Source organism: Accipiter gentilis, chromosome Z (genome assembly GCF_929443795.1).
Source record: "Accipiter gentilis chromosome Z, bAccGen1.1, whole genome shotgun sequence".
In the NCBI taxonomy this organism is placed as follows: domain Eukaryota; kingdom Metazoa; phylum Chordata; class Aves; order Accipitriformes; family Accipitridae; genus Astur; species Astur gentilis.
In genome coordinates, this window is record NC_064919.1 from 19,143,888 (window position 1) to 19,169,241 (window position 25,354).

Here is a 25,354-nt window from a genome sequence, read left to right on the forward strand (position 1 = left end):
GGTTTTAAGAGGTTTCCCATGCAAAAGCATCATTAAGAGACCAACCAACCTAATGTTATTTATAGGAATGTAAACTCCTAGCACATTCAAGGCAAAAGAGCCCTGCACCTGTATACAACTGTTGGAAAAAAAAAAAAGCTTTGCTATCTCCCCTTTTTTAAAGCAAGATGGTGTTTACTCTGATTAGGTGTATTAAGGTGAAAACTGTAGTTCTTTGTTTCCAGACAACTGTCTCAGTTTTAAAAGCCTTTTTCTCCCCTACTGTGAAGAAAGGGGCCTGTTTGCCTGTAATGCACTGTAATCTTCCCAGCCTATGTGGTCCTTTTAGTAGTTGTGTCTCATTTCTTGTCTGTAGCTTTGCACCAGTTCAGCCAGCCAGTAATGGATATTTTCATGAGGGTGGAAGGGAACAGGAGGAGTGAAAATGGAAATGACTGAATTTTTGTTGCTGTTTGGAAGCATGTCAGGTCTTCTGCATGTCTCCAAATGCCTGCAGAGTTTGTTGGCTCACTGTCGGACTGGGCAATTAATTCATTCTAGGGACTTTCCATGAAACGTGCTTAGATGGTCCTGTATCTGCTGGAGTAAGATTATCTGTATGTAACTCCAAACCATCAATTTCCAGTAACATGCTGTTGGATCTCAGGAATCAACACAGAGCTTTGGATAGGGAGCTTATGAATACATTGCAGAGGGAGGGAAAGACATCCTCAGTATGTTGCTGATTTTGATCTCCCTAAATACCACAGGGAATTTGAAATTCTTAAGCTTATATGAAAAAGAAATGCAAATTTGAAAGGTGGAGTGCAGTGTATGTGCAAACTAAATGTTAACGTATCGATCAGGGAAAGAGGGGGTTATTATGAAAGATATTCTCTCTTGTCACAGTTGCACACTGAGACTTGAAGATGCATGTAATTCAGTCATAAGGCACACATTTTTTTCTCTACAAAAATAATTATTTGGTATTGCAAATGGAAATAAGCTTGGAAGAAGAATGAAGTTTGAAGGTCACATTTTCTGATGATGTGAAAGAAGTGTAATTAGGAATATATAAGTCAGTATTTAACTCCCTGTGTTCTGCTGAATCTCTGAGCTGAATTACATCCATCTACTGCTGTAAGAATATAAAAAAGTCTTAATTGCTGTCTCTTATGTACAGAGAACTAAGGAACAGGTGTGCTTTTAAGTAATGCTGGTCTGTTTTAACACATCTGCTTTTCTTACCATGCTACAATTAATCTTTCTGACCAAGCAGCTTAAACTTGCTGATAAATTCTGTGAGATACAGCTTATGACTCTCTTCCCATCTGTAAGTGTCTAAGCGAATGCATAGTCCTCCAGGGTCCAAGGAAATTTAAAGGAAGTCTGAATTGATGTAGCACAGAAACTGATAGGTCCAGTGGGAAATGTAGGCTACTAAGAATCAACTGGGGTCTGTTTAGCAATGCATCTGAATTTGGCTATAAACTGATTAGTTTAATTATCCATATCCTTCCATTACATCTGAGATTTTAAGGATATGTAATAGGAATAAATTGGAGAATGGAAAGCAAATGTGAAAATATTCTTCTCTTAAACCTAATTGAGATGCGGCTCAAGATAGTGTTAAAGGCTATATTAATATATGGACACTGGGATATGTGTTGCTTCAGCTAGTTAGTGTCAAAAAACTTCACTGAATATACTGTCATTTTTTACATGTGCTCAGTCATAGGACGTTATCATTACAGTAGGCATTTAGATATACAAACCAGCCTGCTCCTCCATCTGCTTGCTTCAGAATACTTGGCATTTATTTTGCAACATCGTAAAAGTAGTTACAGCTTTGCAGTTGAGAACTATTACAGCAATATCAATTTTTCATATTCAAGTTAGCTTTAAAACTAGAAGTTTGCCTTTTATTTATAACTCCTAGTGCCTTGCTCTATGCTTATGCATGGGGTGGGGGAGTTAAATGTGTGGAATACAGCTGGACAATAAATAAGGTTGCAAAACTGTCATTAGTAAAAAAGCCTTTTGCAGTAGTACATTAAAATAAGAAGTATCTAGAGCATTGGATTAAAAAAAAAAAACGCAAAAAGCAAACCAAAAACAATTCCTTTGATTATAACCAGGAATTTGCCTCTGCTTTCCAAAGTATTTTAAGAAGACATTTTTTTGTGTGGTTTCCACAGAAACATTTTGCAGCAAGAAGGTATTAATGTTTAAAATAAATTGTTAGCTGAGGCAATGGGAAATTGGAGACTCTATTACATCTTGTGTAGTTGAATCTTCATCATTTTATGCTGACGATCATGTTCAGCTAAAAATTTGCCTAATTGTTTTCTGGTGGTTGTAAGCTAAGTGTATATGAAATGATTGTGGCTATTTTGTAAAATTAACCATACATTCAGAATGCTGTTTTGGATAGAATAGCATATTAACGTTGACTGGAAGCAGGAAGTTTTTATTTTCATTTTCCTTTCCTTTCTCTCCTCCCACCCCCCAAGGAAATTTGGTTTTGAACAGTTGTTTTAGAGACTGCAGAAGCTGTTACATTTTTCAAAATTATACCAGACAATAAATGAGAGGATAGGTAAGGGGAGAAAACAACCCTAATCAGTTAAATTTATTAGAATTTCACAGTTCTCAGGAGGCTGTAAATTGTAAATTGATACAACCCTGGAGTGAGAGAAGAGGTAGAATGAAATCAGATTCCATCTAGATCTATAAAGGCAAAATGGCACTAAAATTTAATTTTAACACTTAAAAATACCTTCAGTGTTGATATGTGGCCAAGTATGTTAAACTGTACATTTCAGAAAACTTATTACCATATTCCTTACGATGGATTCAGAGTGATGTAAAGATTTGTCTTGGGCGACACCTGCAATTCATGCAGACTTTTCCAGGAGTAAATGCAATGCTTTGTCATGTTTAACAGGAGTTGAGCACACTGAGCTTAACAGCAACTTCATTTAGCTGAAGATGCTGCACATCACCTCTTTAGCTATGCTCATTGAGCATATCACTCTAGTGCTGTCCCTGCCACTCTTCATGGGTACTGAATCAGACAAAAAAAGCCTGTCTCCAAGTTTTCAAAGCTTCCCAAAGAATGAATGTTTGGTATTTTAGAGATTTCTTTGTCTTCGTAAGAATAATATCTTCAGTTATGTTTCTCTGATGCTATGAAGCTGTCACCCTCAAGTCTAAAACTCTTAGAAGTATGAGCTAGGACTTTTACTGCCACAACAAAGTTTAGGATGTAATTAGAAAAAGTATTAGAGTGGCTGAGTGTGACAATGGGAATAAATTCAGTTTAGTTTTCTGGTTACTCTGTTTAGTTTTCTTTCACATGAAGATGATAACAGCAAGGAGAAAATGAGATGCCAGAAATGAGGGAAAGAGTAGAGCGAAAGCAAGGAATGGGAGGAGATTTATCAGGAAAGAGGAAAAGAGAATGATATGCTTCATAGAAGGAAGAAAGAAGTTAGACATCCAGCAAATTACTGTTTTGTTATTTACCTTCTGGGAAAAACATACTGGGTTGGAGACAACATCTGAAAACCTGTATGTGCAGATAAAAGAAGGCAGCTTAGCTGCAATTTTCATAAATAGGCTGAGACTCTATCTGCACACAGTGACATTTAATTAAGTCAGTAAGCTGAAAGTGATTTTTTTTACCCTATGTTTCAGTTATGGCTAAAAAATTATTGCAGTTTGTAATTTTGTATCCCTATCTGAGCAAAATTCCATAAAGTAGATTAGGAGTTTGCCTACTCTGGAGTCTTTATCAATAGTCTATCTATACAGTGATTTTTAATACTATTTTACTGAGTAATTACAGAACTAGATGGTAAGCTAGTCCTGTGACACATTGTTTTAATTACAGTTGTTTGTGTTCACACAGAATAAAGCAAATAAGTGAATAATTGATAACTCAGCTAAAAATGGGGGCCATCAGCCTGCTCAGACGTAGCTTTTTCTTGTAGGGACCTAGTTATGATATGATGTTTTTGTGGTCTTTGCAGGAACTCCTGATCACATGACAGTGATCATTTGGCACCCTTCTCAAGGGACTCATACTAGTGAGAAATGTAATATTGTAAAAATAACATTTTTAACTGGTGCCACACTTCTGCACATTTTTTTTGTGACAGTGCTCTTTGCTGAAGTGGTGTAGTAGATGTACCATTTTTTTACACACAGAAACAATTCTGTGTTAGAAGAGGATTAAGTGCAGATAAATGACATGTTTCATAAAAGGTTGTTACACCCTCTCTCCCATTGACACTCCCACCTGCACAGCCAGATCAGAAACACAGCCTGGCACAGCATGCTTTCTTTTAGATCTCTGCAGACATTTGCCTGCCACAATGCAACATAAATTTTGTCTTAGTTATCAGACTGTGATTATTAAATAATAATGGGAAGAGAGATCTCAGCCCGTTCATAAAGCACAGTGATATTTTTTTTTAGTGTAAAAAGAACCTGAATTAAAAGGACCACACTTGTGCATATCTTATAACTTACAGTAATTAATATAGTTAGAGGAAAATATGAAAGGCAAGCGTTTAAATTTCTTTTTGTGTGTGTGTGTGTGAAAAGTTGATGTTGCTTGCTGATTGGAAGTAGTACTAGAAGATGCCCATCTTGAATGAGACATAATGCTCAGAGAAATGAGATCTGGTGCTTGGAGGTGCTACGCACCCAACTGTCGCTCTCTGGAGGCGTTGCAAAACTGTCGTATTGAAATCCAGCAGGCTTTTCTGCCAGACACCATGCAAGAGATGACCCTGACTATTCATTGTGAATGATAAACTTGAAGATATATGATATCTTCCTTTTATTCTGAACCTCCTCTTTTCAGTTCTCTTCCTTCCATTCGAACACCAAAATCCTTCTGGAATGGCAAATGCCAAACAAACATCCAGGCTGAAATGGTAGATCCATTTGCTATTAGTGTATCTTTCTTTCCTCTACTCCCTTTCTTTTCTGAAGAAACCACTTGTTTGCTTTCTCTTTGTTTCTTAGCTGTTAGAAAGCCTTTAAAAATGCTTTTACTTCCCTGAAATGGCATTATGCTCTTTGGAGGGAGGATCAGCTGGAGTCATGGCAAAGAGAACTGCTGTCCTGGAAGTTTTATTTTGTATTCACCATATGATTCCCAGAATTGCATTGTTCCTTCCCAGAGGGGGAAGATTGGTCTCTCATGCAAATCACTGGTCCTTTTCTAGGCTTTTGTAGCCTTCCTGAAATTGTTGGAAAGGATCCTTCTTTCTGCAGAGCGGGGAGGAGGAATTGCACCAGACAGGCTGGCCCCAGTCATTTTATCCCTTTCCTGTGTCTTACAACTCCTTTTGACGAGCAGGCACCAGGCAGTACCTACCCTGAGTTCCCAGGGCTTCTGCTGCTCTTGTGCAGTTGGTGCGCCAAATTCAGCAGCACTATCTGACTTAAATCGAGACTTGCATCGGTATGAGTACACAGAATCTGGCCCACAGCCTTGTCTGTATGCAAAAGTATCCCTACTCATTTAAGCCGAATTGATTATTAAGTGTTTTTCTACTAACTTAAGTGGTACATGAAGTTGGTACCAGTTAAACAAAATTATCATGTGTACATTATTTCATCTGATAATATTTTGGGAGTAGAGGTGTCCACAGATTCAGTTTTCACAGAGCCTTGTTAGTGCTTATGGAAGTGCAGCTCTTATCCTCAGGAATGTCTCCAAGCCTTGGAAAGTCTAGCAACAACACAGAGAATGTGCAGTAATAGTTAGGAATTTATTTTAAAAGTAGTAAAGTGACAAAGTGAAGTGGAAGGAATAAGACTAGAAATCTTCTGGACAGATCTGCACTGTGATTGAAAATAGCAGGCGTTAAAGTACCTGTTTCATGCAAGCGAATTAGGCAGGACAGAAATTTTAATTTAACCCTCATCTCTACAGACATCAGCACATACAAGCAGAGAATTATTACCACCATCTGTTTTATCCACAGTAGTTTCCATCAGTTGTGTTACTTCGCTTTTTTAGTGTTTAAGCACTGCTTTGAAGCTGTTGTGTTAATTTTTAACTTGGGCTGAATATGTGCATAGATGCTTATAGCAGTGTCAGCATGCTAAGACCATAGCTGTTAGTTTAATGAATGGAAGTATTAGCTCTGTGCTGGTGCCGTACATTAATAGCTGTGCAAGTTGAATCAAATACAGTACAGACTTTGTCATTGTGTAATGGTATTTACCAGATCTTAGATGGACTGCTGAGAAAGGTGAATGTAATCTTTCATTTTTGTCTGACTTAAAAATAAGGTAACAAAATCATTTTCATAGAATATTTTATTATTATTCTTTGCAGCAGGAGAATTAATGTGCCTGTGGACTTATGTATGTATGAGGGACATTGTAGTGAATGGAGGGAAAACTTACTGTTGCAACTGTTATCTTTAATGTAGCTTAATCTCATATACTGAATTAGTGGAATTAATACCAAAAAGAAAAGGAAAAAAAAGTATGCTTATTCCTTCCTTTTTTTCCCCTTTTTCCTTCACAGAACCTCAAGAAAGTGTTTGTAGAATTTAGTCATCAGGAGCTGTTTGAGTTCTATAACAAGGTCTGTAGATTTTACAATAGTATAGCTTCTTTGTAAACACCTTATGCTGCTCAGCAGGAAGTGTTGCCTATATGAATTAAATCTAATGAAACTGGAATGAAAATGGATCCAACTTTAATTAAGGCTGTTGGATTTGTTTGATCACATAAAGCATTTTCAAGAAGAGTCTGTGCATTCAGATTTGGCATAGGCAGGGCTTGGGTCATTGTAAGCATACCTGGCAGTTAGATCGAGAGGAGTAGCTGATGATTAACAATGAGGAGCTCTCTGGAAAGAGCATCTTTGTGTTACGTCTGCAGTTGAAATGCCAGGCTTGTAATCCAGTCAAAATGAACTCTATTATTTTTTTTTCTTGTTATTATGCATTGGAAATTCACAGAAAAACATCTGTGCATGTAAAAAGGCAGTATTTAGACAACTGTTTCTTTAAAATTTGAATATTTAGACTGCAGCAATGAATTCTAATAGCTTCATGTAAAAACAAATATTCATGAGTACAGGTTTTTTTATTGCTATGTGAATAGATTTAGTATGCATAGTTGAAGATATTGGAATGTGTTTTTTTTCTGTTTGCATGTTTCTAAACAACATTTTATATGAGTGGAGGTTTTTCTCTCTTTTTTTGTTCCTTTAAATAGCTGGAAACTATACAAGCACAGCTGGATTCCCTTATGTGATGTTTTTGAAGACTTATTTCTCCATCACACTCCTGCCACCTCATTATTTTGAATTGAAGATAGTTTGCCAAGCTGTGTTTGCTGAAGGATTCAGTGGGCTGCTTCCTGTAAAATTATATGGCTTATCTCCTTTTTAGACCAGTAACATTAGCCAAGAGCCTTTGTTAAGAGTCTGAAGATTTTAATGGACTTTCTCTTGTTTTCTGAGCAATTGTGAAGAATAGTTTTACTTGCGGAAAGAAAAAAGAATGCTATCATGCTTCAGAATTTTAATATTTTATTTTGTCCTGTTATGTGTGTTAGTTGATTCTGGTGGAAATTTGCATACTAGTGAGGGACCAAGAATCAAGTCTATTTCTTAGACATAAAAGGAACATAAAAGTAGTAAAAAAAATACACTGCTAATAAAATCTCTATCATTTTAAATTGTTATTCATATGATTGATAATGTTTATTTTAAATTTGTCAAAATAAATTCACAATTTAAAAATTAATTGGTTTAGTTTGGGCTATTTTAACTTCATTTCATTTATCTTTGTTCTTTTTTATTTTGTGGTTTTTTTTCTTCTAAATAATCAACAGTGTCACTGATTTCAGTGTTTACTTTTGGCACAGAGAATAGATATGGCTTCTTGGCACTGCACGCATACCAATGAATCTAAGTAGTATGGTGTATAACTGGGGGAAGAAGTGGAAGAAGTCTCAGAGTATGTAACAAAGAACACTGAAATAGTCTGGCAATCAGATTTATGAAAGCTATTTGTTGATCCTACCACCATTTTTAACATCAAACAGGAGGAAATAAAGTACAGTGACTTAAAGGCCAAGTTACTCGTATTTTCACATGTTAATTCCAGATGAATGGAGATTCATGAGCAGTATGAGGAGATACTCATCTTAGTTCTTGTTTGATGCTGTTCATTGACAGGCAACTTCGTTGCTGAACCTTGATAAAGGGCACAATATACAACTCTCTACTCCAGGCTAATAGAAAGTGAGAGGAAATAAAGAACTTTGGCATTAGCTTGTCTTTCTTCCTCCTTAAGGGATTCCCTGAACAAGGCTTTTTCTTCCAGATGCCTAAACCAGGGTTGGTTAATACCTAACCATCCCGTTTTCTTTTGAGATTTGTTTGCTCATGACAGTAGATGTAAGTATAGCCAAAAGGTATGTTTTGAATAGCTAGCGTTTAGGTCCTCTTGTGCCAGATTTCTTGGTTTGTTGCTTTTGGAGGGTTGTTTTGGGCTTTTTGTGTTGCTTTATTACGGATTGTGCTGTACTGAAGGTGTTTGCACCAGTTGTCTAAGCTGTGAGATAATAGATTTAGAAGATAAAGTTGTTAACAGCCTACATGTGAGTAAAGGGCACTGAAGAGAAAAAACACATTTATCATAGTTCTTAACTGAAATGCCAGACAGTACTGTACCGCTCTGGTAAGGTAACTCTATTACCCTGTTGGAAAGAAGAAATGAGTCACTGTTGCAGGGCAGAATCTTACCCTCTACACCTTGTGAGGCTTGCTGCCAAAATCAAGCCTTGTCTCAAACCAGTGGCAAACTGGTTTGCCTTATCTTCTGGGGATGTAATACTCCCACCCACAGACATCACATCCTTAGTCTGTTTATTCAGCAACAGCTTGACGGCTCACTCGTCTCAGGCTGCATAGGTTGGTGTGTGTCTGCAGGTTACCACATACCCACCATTCCCTCTGCCTGCCAGCATTAGCACTGCTTTGTAGTTAGCCCAGCCAGGAAAATCCCCTTCTTGACAGTTAGGTCGTGGCTTCTCCACTGGTCCTGTGGGACAGTATGGCGTGTGCTAGGACACTGCTTTTCAGTGTTTTCCCTGTGTTTCCAGAGTTTAAGTTCTGGAAGTCAGGTCTGAAGCGAATTGAAGACTCTCCTGTATGGATGCAGGACATACTAAGGCAGTTGCCCAAATGTGAGAGAGGAGTTAAGTTATCTTTGTGAATGTAGGCGGTGGTGGATGAATCCTGGAGGAGGGGGTGAAGGCAGGACTAGTTTGGAGTGCAAGAAGCATTGGACAAATTAGCAGGCACCTCTGAAGAAAAAGAAGTCAAAGACAGAGTAGGAAGAAACTGGGTGGGGGAAAAAGGAAGGAGACAACAGAGTAATGGATACTCCCAAGGGTGGAATTTGGGAGTTGGAAAACTATAAGGAAGAGACGAGGAACACTGGAAAAGGTGGCAAAAGTATATATACAAAGAAAATGTTAGGCAAAGGGGGAGAAAAACCTTATATACTAGGGAAATTGGAAGAAAATTGGGGAAACAAAGTAAACCAGAGTTAACTATGAAAACTGTGGCCAGTTGTATAACTGTATCTAGTATTTTGAACTAGCCCATAAGTGTCAGCCTCGGTGCAAATTTGGCCAAAATCAAAGAAAAGTTTGCGATAACAAAAAAGAGCAATTTAAATCTAGCTTTAATCAGAAATATTTTAAAAGTGATAAAATAATCTTAAAAGGAAAGCCAGAAGAAACTAAGCCTAAGATTGCAAAGATTCTGTAAAATTTATTTAGTGATTGTCCTTGTTTGCAGGTGAAGAGATTTATGATTTCTTCAGCAGTGGTTGCCTTTTCTTTTTTGCTAAATGTACCAAATGTCTTACTGTCAGAAGCCATAATAAAAGCCATAGTATACCTCACGGTAGGAAGTACAGTTGTTATCTTTTGTCAAGGAACGCTCGGAAGTAGACAGTTTAGAAATACTTTTCTGTGCGTAATGGGAAGCTTTGGGGTTGAACATTATTAGGTAGCAATGGCATAACCAGTACCATCTTAGGGAAGAACATTGTCATTTATTTAAGTGCTCCTGAATAAGGAGAGAAAATTGACCATGCAAAAGCAGAACTATTTAGGAGGGTTTTGTTAGGTCTTTCAGAAAAGAAGGCTTTTATTCTGGTTGCTGCTTCCCTGGGCCTGAGTGGACCTGGAGAGGGGAAGATTAGTCTGACCCTGAGAGCAGCTTCCCCTGCTTAATTTGGTGTCCCAGCAGTGTCAGGGAACGAGAGAAAAAGAAGCACCAGCACAGACTGGGGGATGCCTAGAGAGAATGGGAGATCTGCCTGCAGCAGGGACTAGAACCCATGCCATACCTCAGAGGCAGTGGAAAGAAAAACACTACTGGGAGGAAGAAGGCAGGTAGACACTTCAGAACTGAATGCACCAGGTTGGTGTGGAAGCATAGGCAGGGGTGTGCATGCCAAAGGTCTTCAAGCTTTTGTTTTGCATTCTGGTAAAACCTAGTTTTGAAGAGTGAGTCTTGTGGGTATTTTGGAGTTTCTACTGCAGGAAAGGAAAGGGATACGTCCCAGGCTCTTTTCAGTTCAGAGTCCTAGCAAACCATTGGTCTGTAATATCCCTTGGGCATGATCCAGAACTGAAATTACTAAGGCTTCTGATAATGTTGAAGGAAAATATTTGCAGAGATTTACTGAGCTCTAAAACTGGAAATTTCAATGAGTAAGAATTAGTAAATCTACTTTCAGATCTTTCAATGCATTTTAAAAACATTTGATTCATCTTTTATCAGACATTAAAGGTAGTATTTTCCATGACTGTACTTCTCTCAAAGCTGTAATATCAAAATCTGCCTCAAATGGACTATTAGCAAAAGGAGATCTTTCAGTTTGGGTGTAAACAAGCATCAGTATTGTTTTGATGTGAAGACTTGGAATTCTGGGTATAAAATGAAAACCAGTGTGAGAACTACCTCAAAAATATCAACTTACTGGTAAACAGCAACCACTCGTACATCACTTAGCAACACTAATAGCACATTAGTGCTTGTTAAGTACAAATGCATTAGATTATCTTTGCCCAGTTCAGCCTTAGGCATATACTTCTTGTTTCTCAACAAAATATGAAATGTGTGTAAGTTTCTGCATTCTGTTTTTGTTAAAATACATAGCTAGATAGACAAATACAGCTTTACTATCTCAAATTTTTACTAATTGCCAAATTTGCTTTGGCTCTCCAGAGGAGGCTTTCAAATTCCCCTTTAATTCCTGGGTTTATTGACACATCAATTTTGAGTTATGACTTGCAGCTTCATTTCCTACAGTCTGATTTTAAAGACTCTGAAGTCTTGTTCTTTCAAAGCATAAAGAATTTACTGAAATGCTAAGTCTTACGTTGGTTAAAGGAAGAAAAGTGTTTATTGTGATAAAATGGTATAAGCTCCCCTTCACACTTGTTCCATCTCATGTTCTCTGATTTCCAACAGCATCGGTAATATTTCATTGTTTGGCTGTATTGGCATATCATATCTTCAAAGATTATGAATTCACTCACATTATGGTAAAGAAATGGCAGCTTAATAATGCCTATTGCCCAGTGAATAAGTATCATATCATTTTGTGAGCATTATATAGCTTATTTGACTAATGAAAATGAACAACATTTGGAGCCAGTGTGAGAAAGTTCCTTTTCTGTGGAGCAGCCAAACAGGCCTTCTGAATAACAGTGATTTCATAGAGGTGGATGAACTATGCTGCTACTGTCTGATACACTGTTCATGGTGTCTCATAAACTAGTAAGATGCTTTTATCTGCAACTCTTGCATAAAGTGATTTCTAATTTCCATAGTAATTAATCAATTTTATTGGATTTTCCCTTGGCCTTTGTAATCATGTTGATCAGACCCAATTACATGCTGTAGTTTTAACTGAAATAAAGTGTTTAGATGATCCCTTCATTCCTTCTTGAGTTTTTCAAGAGATAGGGGAAAGTACTGGTATGTTACAAATCAGATGCTGTCCAGCTGCGTTGAGCTATGTATCCAGGAAGGACTTGTCCCTCTCACTGACAAGATCAGTTCCTTCTCTACTGAGGCCAAAGTATCTTCCATGGTTTTCCAAGCTTTCCTCTATTTACTGAAATCATAGAAAGGCAATGTGGAGCTCTACACATGTTGGAAATACAACTGTCTTGACCGGCTCTTCAAATAAGATGACCACTTTGTTAGAGCAAATTCTTCTTCCAGTGGGACACTTAATTTCTTGTCATCAATGTTACCTTAACTGCCCTTTATGGTAATATACAGCATACATTCAATGGATGAATATAGTATCTGTCTCTGAGATGGCTGTAGAGTACTTTTCTGTAGAGTATATTATAGGATTGGACATGCTGGAGCATCAGATTGTGTTTTTTGGAATTCACCCTCTGGTCATTCAAGACAACTGAAGGGAGGAGGAGGACGACTCCCTGGTCTGTGCTAATGAGATTCCTTGCATCTGCACTGTGTGGGAAGGTTCATACCACGAGGGTTAATATGAAGGGCTCTGCATACAGGTAAGCTGACTTTGTTTCTTCTCATTCCAATCCATAGGTTCAATAGTAGGACAACTTAACTAAATTGCATTTCATGGGCAGCATGAGAATACTGTGCTTTTTCCATCACCCACTTGTTTGTTTTTCTGCCTCCAAGTGTTAAGAAATGCAGCTTTGTTTAAAAAAAAAAAAAAAAAAAAAAAAGGCAAAAGCAATTTGATTTAAGAAATTATGCAATTAATGTATACAGTAACCATTTTAAAGCAGGTTTGCTTTCTTGGATTTTTTTCTACTTTTGAAGTGTTTGCCATAGCCAATATCCTTGTAGGCAGCCGAGCATGATTCTGAGCAAAGCCCAGGGGAGTGAGGAAAGGACCATGTTTCCTGTTCCACCCACTGCTCCCTGTTGAGCATTGGGGTACAGCTTAGGCTATAAGCCTTGGTTTGCATCTCAGACTGCCAGTTAGGTGAGCTCTTTGTCTTTCCTGGACAACAGTGAGTCAGGAAAAGATCAGAGAAGCTGACTGCATTGGGCAAAACAAAGCCCAGACTGAATGTTGCTAGCTTAGCTCTTCAATCTGGAAGGCGTGAGAATATTTTCTTGATGACAAGCAGCACTTTTGCCCAGATCTCCTCCATGTGAAAAATGAGGTCAGAGGAGTAGCGTTTTGCATCTCAGATGAATCCCTGATGTCTCAGTCAGGAGCTATGCCTTGTGATGGTGGGTCTCTGCCATCTTTTCTAATTCCTAACACATTCCTGCCACTTCCAGCTCATACACAGCCTGGAGATAAGCACCACAGACCTCGAGAACAAAAAAGGACCTTTCTCCTCCCCTGCTTCATCTCTGCTCCCAAGGGAACCTTCTATCTCAGGCCAGCATACAGCACATCTCCAGGTAGGGTAAAGCTTTCATGGAGGTTGTCCTAGCACCCCAAGTTTGAAACTCACTTTGAGAGAGAGCCAGAAAAGGTCTGTGTGGGAAGGGAGGTAAAACAAGACCACCAGTCTTTCAGGACAGGGGAATTATTTACCATTTGGCCATTTCTGGAGCAAACTTTCAGTCCAACCTGTGAGTGATCCAGTTTCTCTTTTGCAGTCAAACTCCTTACATGAATAAAATCATCCCTGTTTCTCCCCATCATCCTTATGGATTGCAGCAAGCTAAGTCATCCTGAGAATCTGATTTAGAGCAACAGAAGTGAAGTACATCAGATAAATGTAGAAAAAAGAAGCCCATAAACATGAGCTGATCCCTTCAGAGCTGTGTTCACTCACTGTCCTTCACAGGGTGAATGGCAGTGTAGTCATATGTTTGAGTTATGGCCTAACTGTGGTGACACTGCTCAATTTAGGGTTAAACACGATGCACTGTCCTTTAAGGAGGACCATTACTCAATGGCTTCACTATGCAGGCCTCATTAGTTTGTGTAAACCATGCAGGCTTTGCTAAGGCTGGCTAAGCCCTTGAAGAGGGAGCTAAAGACTGGTAAAAGGGAACATCCTGCCCCAGAAGGCACCGAAGGCTGGATGATTGCCCAAGAAGCATGAACTAGGGGAAAATTAAAGGCGGCGGGGGGGGGGGGGGGGGGGGGGGATCACAACCACCTACTCAATTCAAGACCTAAAAGACTTACCACCACCATCCCCACCTTGAGCATCCACTGTAGAATAAGAGAACACTGTACCTTTAATTCGGGGCGGGGAAAACCTTAGCCCAAAAGAAATGGTAGCAGATAAGCCACTGCCAATAATGATTTTGGGGAAGGACTTTGGAAACTAAGTGGGTGAATCTAAAACTGTATAAATTGCTTGCTTGTGTAACTGCAGGGTGTGCTAGCTTTGTGGAATTACCACCTTGTGCCCATCTTTGTGCAAATATGAAGTAAATAATGTCTGTCCTGAGTATGTGATTATGGGCTCATTACACACAGGGGGACAAATCCACTTTTTGGGCAAAAGGTTTTGGCACCCCAGATGGGACAGCTGTGAAACCTTGCCTGGATCAAGTTTCTGGCTACCAATGGGGAGAAGCTGCTCTTCAGACTCCAGTGCGCACCGACTTTTTGTTTTGAGGACTCTGCGAGTAGTCTTCCCTTCCAGAGCGGGTAAGCGACACAAAGGTGTAACACGCATATTAGAGACATTGCAAGGGGAGTACTACTGTATATGATAAAGGTATATAGAGGTATTTTATAAAATTCATACATGCTTGACAGTGACAACTGGAGTGCATGAAAGTCTGGATAAGAATGTTCTTTTGGGGTAACAGTATGGGAGTAGGACAAGGGGCAGGACAGTCTGCAGAGCCTCCCCTTTGCTCTCCATTAGGATGCATCCTAAAGCATTGGAACAAGTTTGGTGGGATCCCCTAACAAGGAAGAAATTAAGAGTACTGTACTCAGTGGTGGCTGGTGTATAAATTAGGTGATGAAGAAAGATGGCCAGAAATGGGAACTTTGAATTATAATACTATTTTACAGCTAGTGTTGTTTTGTAGAAGGCAAGATAAGTGGTATGAAATCCCATATATAGATCTGTTCTTTGCTTTAAGGAACAATTATGAAACAAGAAAGAAATGCAAATTGTCAGTATCTGATTCAAACGTGTTAATGAATGACAATATCTCAATTGATTGAGATTGCTTATAAGGTATATAATAACGAAAAGAGTTAGAAAAAAACAGAAGCAAAAGGAGAAACTAGAAGATCAGAAGCAAAAGGCTGCTATTTTAGCAGCAGCATTCACTCAAGTGCAAACATCCTCCAGGGTAAGGGGTTTCCCTGGAGGACAGGAATGTGGAAGAGAATGGGGAGAAGGTGGAAGCATTGAGATTAGAACCCCTTTGGGGTTCAACCAATGTGCCATTTGTAAAGAAAGGGGACATTGGAAAAATGAATGTAAGAAAAGATTGACTTGGTTTCCCCCTTCTGGCCCTATCCCTGAGGCTGATTTACTGATGATCAGTACAGAGAGTTCTGATTGATGGAGACTGGGAGCTGAGGAGTTTAATTCCCCAGCCGAGCCCCTGGTTTCAGTCAAGCTGGGGAATGGAATTGTTAAATTTTTGGTAGATACAGGGGAAACTTATTCTGTGTTAAATAGCTGTAAAGGACCTATGTATAAGTTCTCTGTGTCAGTGTTTCGTGCCAGCGGAAAGCAAGAGGTTAGGCCCTTTTTCCAACCTATGATGTGTGAAATTGGAAATAAAACACAGATGCATGAATTTTTGTATATGCCAGAATGTCCATTACCTCTAATGGAATGGGACTTACTAAATAAATTGGGAGCACAGATAACTCTTGAAAAAAACAAAATTCAAGTGCATATTCCTCAGAGTAATGCCTGGGGAGCGCAAGTTTATATGTTACAAGAATCAACTGGAATCAAGGACATCAAGAATGAACAAGTTGAAATCCCCTCTGAAATTATGAATGTGGTGGTCCCCTTTCTGTGGGCAACAGAGAGGCCTGGAAGACCTAAATCAGCCTAACCAGTGAAAGTAGAATTAAAACAATGAGCGAGCTGATAAGATGTAAACAGTGTCCCAGGAAATTAGAAGCTTGCATAGGACTGGAACCTACAATAAATAACTTTCTGAGGCATGGACTGCTACAAGACTACCTATTAAAAAGCTGTACTCTCAGGAATATCATCTAGTACAACATCTAAGTGCTATTAATCAAATAGTGACTGATGTCCATCCAGTGGTACCAAACCCATACACTCTGCTGAATGCAATAGTTGATTCTAATGTTTATTTTACAGTTCTGGACCTAAAAGATGCCTTTTTCTTTATTCCTCTGGAAGATCAGAGTCAAAAACTGTTTGCCTTTGAGTGGGAGAGTCCTACAACGGGATGCAAGATGGAGCTATTTTAGACAGTACTTCTCCAGGGATTTAAGAATAGCCCCACCATCTTTGCTAATGTTCTGGTGAAGGAACTGGAACAATGGCAAGGTAAGAACTTGTTAATTACCTTGCTAAAATATGTGGGTGATATCCTGTTGGGAGCAAATACTGTTGAGGAGCATAAAGAAGCAACTATTAGTTTTTTGAACTTTTAAGTCTGGCTGGATATCAAGTGCCTCAGAAAAAGTTGCAGATTGCACAGAAAAATGTGACCTATTTTGGTTTTGAAATTTCTCCACAAGAAAGAAAATTGGAGATTGAGAGAGGGAAGTGGTTTGTCAGATTGCCCCACCCGAATCAAAAACAGAGTTAAGAGGATTTCTTGGAATGGCTGGGAGATGTTTCCTTTGGATATCTAACTTTGGATTGATGGCTAAACCTTTGTATGAGGCTTTTAAGGGACGAGGAGAAGTGTTGGAATGGACTCCAGAGTGTCAAAAAGGGGTTGACAATATAAAAGTTGCTTGTATGGGGGCCCCTGCATTAGGCCTCCCCAGTTTGACAAAGTCTTTCAAACTTTATGTGCATGAACAAGGACATCGAGTGATGGGAGTGCTTGTGCATACTTTGGGGGACTGGAAAAGACCGGTAGCTTACTTTTCAAAACAACTGGATAAAGTAAGCTCTGGATGGCTGGGATGCTTGATAGCAGTAGCCGCAGCAGTGATGTTAATACAGGAGGCACAAAAGTTAACAGTGGGGCAGAGAATCACTGTTTATGTGCCACATGCAGTTATAGTTGTTTTGGAACAAAAAGGACATCATTGGCTATCTCCAAGCAGGATGGTACAGTATCAAGCAATATTGCTTGAACAAGAGGAAGTGGTAATGAAAATATCTAATACTTTAAATCCAATGTCATTTTTGCCCTCTTGAGAAGAAGGATTAGAACATGATTGTTTACAGACCATTGAGCAAGTATATTCTGGTCATCCAGGTTTAAAGGACTCCCCTTTACAACATCCTGATTGGGAGCTATTCACTGATGGAAGTAGCTTTGTAAATAAAGGGGAACAGAAGGCCGGGTATGCTCTTGTGACTTTGGAGAAGGAAGTAGAAGGGGAACCATTGCCTGTAAATATATCTGCCCAGAAAGCTGAACTGATTGCTTTAACTCAAGCTTTGGAATTATCAGAAGGAAAATGAGTTAATGTGTATACTGATTCAAAATATCCCTTTGGTGTAATACACGCTCATGTTATGATTTGGAAAGAAAGAGGATTGTTATCCTCACAAAGAAATCCCATAAAATATGGCAAAGAAATTATGGAACTGCTTGACGCAGTTAACAAGCTTAAAGAAATAGCAGTTATACATTGCAAAGCCCATCAGTCTGGATGTACTGATGTGATTAAAGGAAATGAAAAGGCTGATGAGGCTACAAAGAGGGCAGCTTTATCGATAAACATGGCAGCATTAATCCCAGAAAGAGTTGTGAAAATTGAAGTACCTGTATACACCAAAAAGGAAAATAGACTTGCAGAATTACTCAAATGTAAGAAGACTCTGGAAGGATGGTGGGTAACCTTGACGACTCAGTGTATAGTAACTTTGCCTATAATGAAGGTGCTAATGGAAAGGACACATAAAAGTACACACATGGGAGTTGAAGCTTTGCTTGAGGCAACCAGTTGATATGCTGTGGGAATTAATACGTTGTTAATAGCTAAATGATTATACAGAAATGTGACGTTTATTTAAAGAATAATCCTAAAATTATTAGGATTAATATTAGGATTAAAAGGCCCCCCCTAGGAGAGATAAGAAAAGGTTCTACACCTGGAGATTACTGGCAAATCGATTTTTCTGAGCTACCCAGTTGCAAAGGATATAAATATATACTGGTGATTGCAGATACTTTTTCAGGATGGCCCAAAACTTTCCTGTATCACATCAAAAGGACAAGAAAAGTAGTAAAGATTTTATTGAAAGAATCATTCTGAGATTCAGTGTACCAGAGGGATTCTCCTCAGATCAAGGACCACTATTTTGTAGCAGAAATAGTCCAAGGGGTATCCAAATGTTTACAATTCAAATGGGACTTGCATATGACACGGAGGCCGCAATCAAGTGGGAAGGTAGAAAGGATGAATCAAACAATGAGGAGACAAATTAGTAAATTGTGTCAGGAAACACACATAAAATGGCTTGAAGTTTTACCATTAGCTTTATTAAGAATTAGAGTTACTAAAAGGGTCAGAGAAGGGGTTAGCCCTTTTGAGATCTTGTATGGAAAACCTTGTATAACAAATTTAACTGGAAAAGGCAATCAAATGTGCCTAAAAGGTGACCAGATACTTAGTGGTTACCTCTTGTCCTTGGCAAGAGTTCTTTCTTCCCTCCACAGGTATATCCAAATAAGAACCCCATACTTTTGGATTCGCCTGTGCATTCATTTAAACCGGGAGATGAAATATATGTGCAAACTTGGAAAGAAGAGGCACTAGCAGAAAAATGGAAAGGACATTATTTGGTATTGCTGACAACTAATACCACTGTGAAGCTGCAGGGAATTGACTCATGGATTCACTATACCTGAATGAAAGCAGCACCTCCTAAAATGTGGAAAGTTGAGAAAACTGGACCTTTGAAGCTGAAAATACACAGAGATACATGAACTGTACTTGGATTAATATAAAGTCCATCCTGCATTTAGAGTGTATACAAGAGGAAGTGTTTTTCTACTGTCTTACAGGAATTATTTTAATATTATTTTTGTTGTGTTTGTACAAGTTTACTACCTTTTTACAACCTAGTAATGAGAAGAATGTTGTGGTTAGTTTTTCTCACTTGCATGAATCACGTGAGTCAAGGGAACCAGGAGGAAAATGATGGTCTGTGGGGAAACAACCTCCATTTGGGAATAATTGTGGAAACAAACCCAGATATTACATGAAGCCCAAAAGGATGGCACTTCCACTGGAGTGGAAGAAATATTTAGATGGTTAACTTCCTGGTTCCCTGAGTTAAGAGTATGGGTTAAGAAACTGATAACAATCTTAACAGTTGTAGTAATGGTATTTGTCTGTATCTATGTAATCATACAATGCACTTTTAAATACGGTTCTAAATTGCTACATTTAGAATGAGACTTATATGAAGAAGATTCATACGAGTCTCAGAGGGGGGGAAGTGTAGTCATATGTTTGAGTTATGGCCTAACTGTGGTGACACTGCTCAATTTAGGGTTAAACACGATACACTGTCTTTTAAAGAGGACCACTACTCAATGGCTTCACTATGCAGGCCTCATTAGTTTGTGTAAACCATGCAGGCTTTGCTAAAGCTATGCCCTTGAAAGGGGAGCTAAAGACTGGTAAAAGGAAACATCCTGCCCCAGAAGGCACCGAAGGCTGGATGATTGCCCAAGAAGCATGAACTAGGGGAAAGTTAAAGGCATCAAGGGTAGATTGCGACCACCTACTCAATTCAAGACCTAAAAGACTTACCACCACCATCCCCACCTTGAGCATCCACTGTAGAATAAGAGAACACTGTACCTTTAATTCGGGGCGGGGAAAACCTTAGCCCAAAAGAAATGGTAGCAGATAAGCCACTGCCAATAATGATTTTGGGGAAGGACTTTGGAAACTAAGTGGGTGAATCTAAAACTGTATAAATTGCTTGCTTGTGTAACTGCAGGGTGTGCTAGCTTTGTGGAATTACCACCTTGCGCCCATCTTTGTGCAAATATGAAGTAAATAATGTCTGTCCTGAGTATGTGATTATGGGCTCATTGCACACCAGGGGATGAATCTGGTTTTCGGGCAACAGCAGTGATCCCAGTTTCTTAGGAAATCTGATACTAAAACATAATCTTAAAAATAAAAAAGAAGTTATAAGGAGCCAAAAAGAAAAAAATAAGCAGAGCAGAGCCTCCTTTAAGCAAGAGAGCACAAGTATATCACTGACGACACTTGCAGTGAAATGGAGTTTTCTCAGTTCTTATTTGGGCAACACAGACTGTGTGCACTCCTCATTGCAACACCCAGTGAGTGACTTGGAGTCCTTTTAAGGTCCTTCTGCAACTGAACTGCAGCTTCCCATACCCTGTCAGATGTCAGCCCTGCATCTGCCCATCAGAAGTTTGTTTGGTAGCCTTCTCTTTCATTCCTCTGTGTCTCTAGTCAGTAGAAGGAGTGCCCTGAAGCCCTTCTATGTCCTGGACAGAGGATACAAGGCCCTGAATGACCTCATGCACAGCTGGGCAGTGCTGCCCGTACCTGCCTCCGCAAACAGCACCCAATTGGGAAGGCAAAGCACCTTGGGCAATTTTAATGCCTTTCTGGCTGAACAGGCTATGATTGTCAGGGTTGACAAACCAAGTTTTGGACTGGCGAGTGTCTCTTTCTCAGCACTGAAGTCGCCAAGTTTTTGAGATCAGTCTTCTCTCTGGGAACAGAGGGGTTTTAAATGAATATTTAGTTGAAATGGACCATATGAAAGAGAAGCCAAAGGTGGAGCTTACTCTGGCGCGTGGAGCAAAGTTCACGGTTTAACTACTATGTTAGATGAATAAAATCTACCCTTGAGTTCTTTCCAAGAGGGCCTGGATATGAATGTGTAAGAGTATCTGAGCAAAAGGTCATATCCCTGTGGTATAATGATTTCAGCGTATTGGAAGAAAGGAAATTTCCTATTAATCAGCCTTATTCCAGCGTGCAAGGTCACAAAGTATGAACTTGGAACGTCATTCTGCATTTCATAGCTCTGCCTAAATCAAACCCAGGCTGCAGACATGACTGTACTTCTTATTTGCCAGGGTAGCCCCTTCATCATAGCTATCTTCAGTCAAGTGATTTCAATGGTTTCATATCAGATAGTGCCTTCAGCTGCTGTGTTAGCCAACTTCTGCATCAAAAGTAATAGTTCCTCCCTTGAAAATCCAGCCCTTGAGAGCTCTGTTATCCTCCAAATAAAGTAACCATATCTCTTGTATAGATACAAGAGATCTTCATATCACTTGTATGAAGGTCTGCTCTACCTCTTGACTGTCAATACTTCAGTGAATACTTGATACTGGCTTTGGTTAAAAGCATTTCATGATTTTCTTTGGCTTGACAGAATCTTTCCGATGACTTGGTGACCAGGAAAGGATGCTACAGATTTCTTTGCATAACCTTTTCTCCTTATTTCTCCCTTTTCTCCTCATATTTCTCCTGTATTTGGAAGCTGATCCTTTTCGCAGTCTGGGAATATGGTGCTGCGGTAATCCACTGGTAACTGTTCAATGGGCATGAGCATGAACAGGAAAACACAACTGCACCAATCTGTAACAATACTTTGTCTTCAAGGAAGAGTGTGCTTGGAGAAAAAACAATTAGAGATTGATTTCCAAAGATTTAGATTAATAGATTTGAAATGGAATGGCTGTCCATGCCTCTCCCTGGCTGCAAGTTGGCTGAAATCCTGCTGGTGTTGTGGATCTTAGTAACAGCACATAATCTGAAAAGCGCAGATACTTTTCCCTAGTCTCTAGTCGTTAAGCCTTCAGATTTTGTGAACATGATCTCTGAGGACAGTTCTAAAGCTCCAGCAAGAATGATGCATCCCACTAAACCATGAACTGGGGTTCTGATGCTCCCTCTGATTTTGTGAAAACCTTCCTCTAAATTTACTAGTTTCTTCTTTGACCTCTTTGCTGACAGATTCTGTCTTACTGTTTTTACCCTGGCTCACTGTGCATCTTGAGCTAACTGTTTTTGCCCACAGTGTGCCCTACACTATTTGGTTGTAATTAACATTTTACTATGTTCTTTCCCTATTTGTAACATATTGTACCCTGGCCGCTTTTCAAAAGAAGGATCAGGAGATGCCCTTTTTCTGTCAAGAGTCCTCTGTTGGTGTGCACTTTCAAAGGACTCGGTACAGATCTTAAAGCTAGTAAAACACCATTCTCAAATGGATTATACTGTGTAAAATTGCACTGTTCATCATGATGACATCCAAGGTCAGTACTGCTGGTACGGGGAAGTGCCTAAATAAACCAGCCAAACACCAGAGAAGATCAGGAAAGAGTAAGATAAAGAAAAGCCTGTTAAAAAAAAAAAAAGAATAAGAAGAAAAAAGAAACATCTCTGGACACCTGAAGCACATTTCTAATCCACCCTTATTAGAAGATTAGTCCTGCTAAGAAACAGATGTTTCCATTGCTTCCTTAAGTGATCACATAAATTTTTTCTTTATAGAGGTTTTGTTGCATTAGTAAAAAGATGTTTCTGTTAGCTGCAAATACATTCTGTTTATTTGGGTATTAGTACACAGTAGTTTTCAGTCACTTCATTGAAAAGCAAATAGGTCTGAGCTTATCCTAGAGGATATGGAACAGCCCTATAGATTAATTTTACTGTCTATATGGACTGACAGGAGCATTGTGTTCAAAGGAACAGAAGGTTGAAAACACGATGCTTCAGAAGTACCTATATTTGAAACAGATTTTTGTAATCAGATAAAAAAGGCTAACATGTAACATAGCATGGCAAAAAAACACTCAAAGAGTTGTCTGCAAGTCTGATGAGATTTATGATCCATGGTCCTGGACCAGGCATTTTTGCAATGCTGAAAAAGCAAACACAAGGTAATGGAAAACAATTATGAGTCATTCCTTTACTTCAGAGGTGATTAATGTGACACGGTCAAGTTAAATCCTCTGAAGAGACATCAGCAATGCTTTTCACTGATGTGTTCTGTAAGCATGGATTTGATACTATTCCACAAGAGATTTTAATTTCCTGCTAAAAGATATGGTTCATGATCAAAACTGAGATATACATAAATACTAGCTGCTGAGCTTGCAAGACTGATGCATTTCTTATCAGCAAATGATAAGAACATAGAACATCTTCAGTTTTATGATACAAATAATTCTGTATTGCCAAAAACATGCAGAAGTGAATTGAAATATTCTCATGGAGTGTGCTGTGAAGGATCTGATAGCAGCACAGCAGACTACCAAGTAGCATCTGCCCATATTCCAGAGGGTCTGTGTGTACTCCCAATTTAAAAGCTGAAAATACTTGCTGCTTTAAATGAAACAAAGAGGGGCACTTAGAAGTTTGAATGGCTTAATTTTTTACAGTGAATTTGTGGCATACATCAATTGCTGGGCTTTGAGTCCTTTGATGTCTAGTATCCTGCATTATGAAGCTAGTTCAGGTGCACATATACTTCATTTTCATGTAGGTACTGTTTTAAGTCTTAGTCTCAGCTTTCCATTGTTCTGATGCTTTTTACTGAATGCAGATTAACCTAATAACTGTCAGGATACAGAACATCTGAACTCCGAGAAATCAGCAAATTTTAGTACTTCAGGTGTCACAGCCAGTTACCTCAGCTGAACAGTGTGCTGGCATACTCCTTTTGACTCTGTATTGCCTACACTGGCACGTTTTTACAGAAATTTTTTTTGTTTCTTGTGTTGGGTTTTTTTGTTTGTTTAGGGCTTTCTTGGTTTGTTTGGTTGGGGGGTTTTTACCAGCTTTCAGTCTTAGTATTTATACAACCTTTATGCTTAACTTTTAATCTGATTGCTAGGAAGGTTGTTCTATTTTTGCAGGAACCCAAGTATCAGGTGTTAGACTGTAGTTATTCCTCTAGTACCTCTCTGTTATATTGGAGGTCCATAAAAGAAGGATTGCTTTAAATGTGCTGCCTACTAAAGATACAGATATCTCTTAATCCACCTTTTTCCTGAGAGACATCTTCAGGCTGTGAAAACTTTTGCAAGGATATAAGATGATAGGGAGTTTCTCATAAAAGAAAGGCCAAAGGCTGCTTGAACTAAAGCTAAGCCACATCAAATTTCTTTTGCCTCTCCTTGCAAAAAACTGAAGCAAAATCAAAGGATGAAGCTGAAACTTGCATTTATAGCCACATAGTTACTCACAGCTTGCAGACAGATCTACAGAAAATGCCCTTGTTGATGAAGTTTGAAGATACCCAAGAAGCATCCATCTGGTGGGATGTCCAAGTGGGATAACTTTTATGCATAAAGAGTGTTTGAAATTGCTTTGGAGCAGATGTAAGTTTCTGTCTGTTGTTCAAGGGCAGATATTTTCTTGTTGTGCTTACTTAAACTGTTTATTTCTTTTCAAATTATTATGTATTCATAACCATAGTCCTTAGGGTCTGTTGCTGATTTGGGGTTGGGGTGGGGTCAGGGTGGGAGGATAGAGAATTTTTATTTGAGGGGAGTTCATCAGGAGGCACTATCAAATTATTTATCAAATGCCACATATAGAAAGTGCAGAGAAAAGGATTGTAGTGTTACAGGAGTCTGGCAATCTCTAAAAAGGTGACAGAAAGCTAATAAATTGGACAGAGAAATAAACTATTACAGGATCTTGTCTACTGCCTCTGTTAAGATCCATTTTAAAGGCATTACATCAGCTTAAATAGAGGTAATACTCACATCCCCTGTTGGATCAAAAAAGTCAAATGGTCAGGAGAGGAAGGAAGCAGATGAAAAATTATTTCCTACTTTGAATTCCATCAAGCTTCATCTGTGGACCTATCTTAACACATTGTAAAAACCTTAAAAGTCAGTATGTGTGACAGTAGTGTCTAGTAATATAAGCAAAAAAGAACAAGAGGAACTATTCCCTGACAGCAATAAAATCCACATGCAAGGCAATATTTATTCCTTGATCCATAAAAGCCAGATATGCAAAGTATAGCTTCAGTGTCTGCCTCATTAGATAAAATGGAGCCTAAATTGAAAGGGAAATAAAATGTTTGTTTGCTTTGGTATATTTCTCAATGCAGATAATCTTTTCAAGGGAAATTGACCAAGCAGGTTGGCTTCTGCATAGTGGACTTGATATCTGAAAAGAATAGCTCTAACTTCCCAAGACTTCTGTTTTAAAATCATGCCTCT

General features: G+C 38.9%; 1 protein-coding gene across 8 annotated transcripts in view; it reads left to right on the top strand.

Annotated features, from left to right (window-relative positions):
- COMMD10 (COMM domain containing 10) overlaps positions 1-24,609 on the top strand; it is a 137,600-nt gene extending 112,991 nt beyond the window's left edge. The window contains exons 6-7 of one of the 8 annotated variants that reach the window (XR_007505065.1): positions 16,383-16,527; positions 18,806-24,609. Coding sequence is in view for 4 of the 8 variants with exons in the window: in XM_049794926.1 (XP_049650883.1) it covers positions 16,378-16,506 (129 nt within the window). In the remaining 4 variants the exon portion in view is untranslated. Of the gene's footprint in view, positions 1-6,535; positions 6,596-7,233; positions 7,767-16,377; positions 16,528-18,805 lie in introns of those variants that run through there. The other 7 variants (XR_007505064.1, XR_007505066.1, XR_007505067.1 and 4 more) reach the window with 7 other exon arrangements.
- The last annotated feature ends 745 nt before the right edge of the window (positions 24,610-25,354 follow it).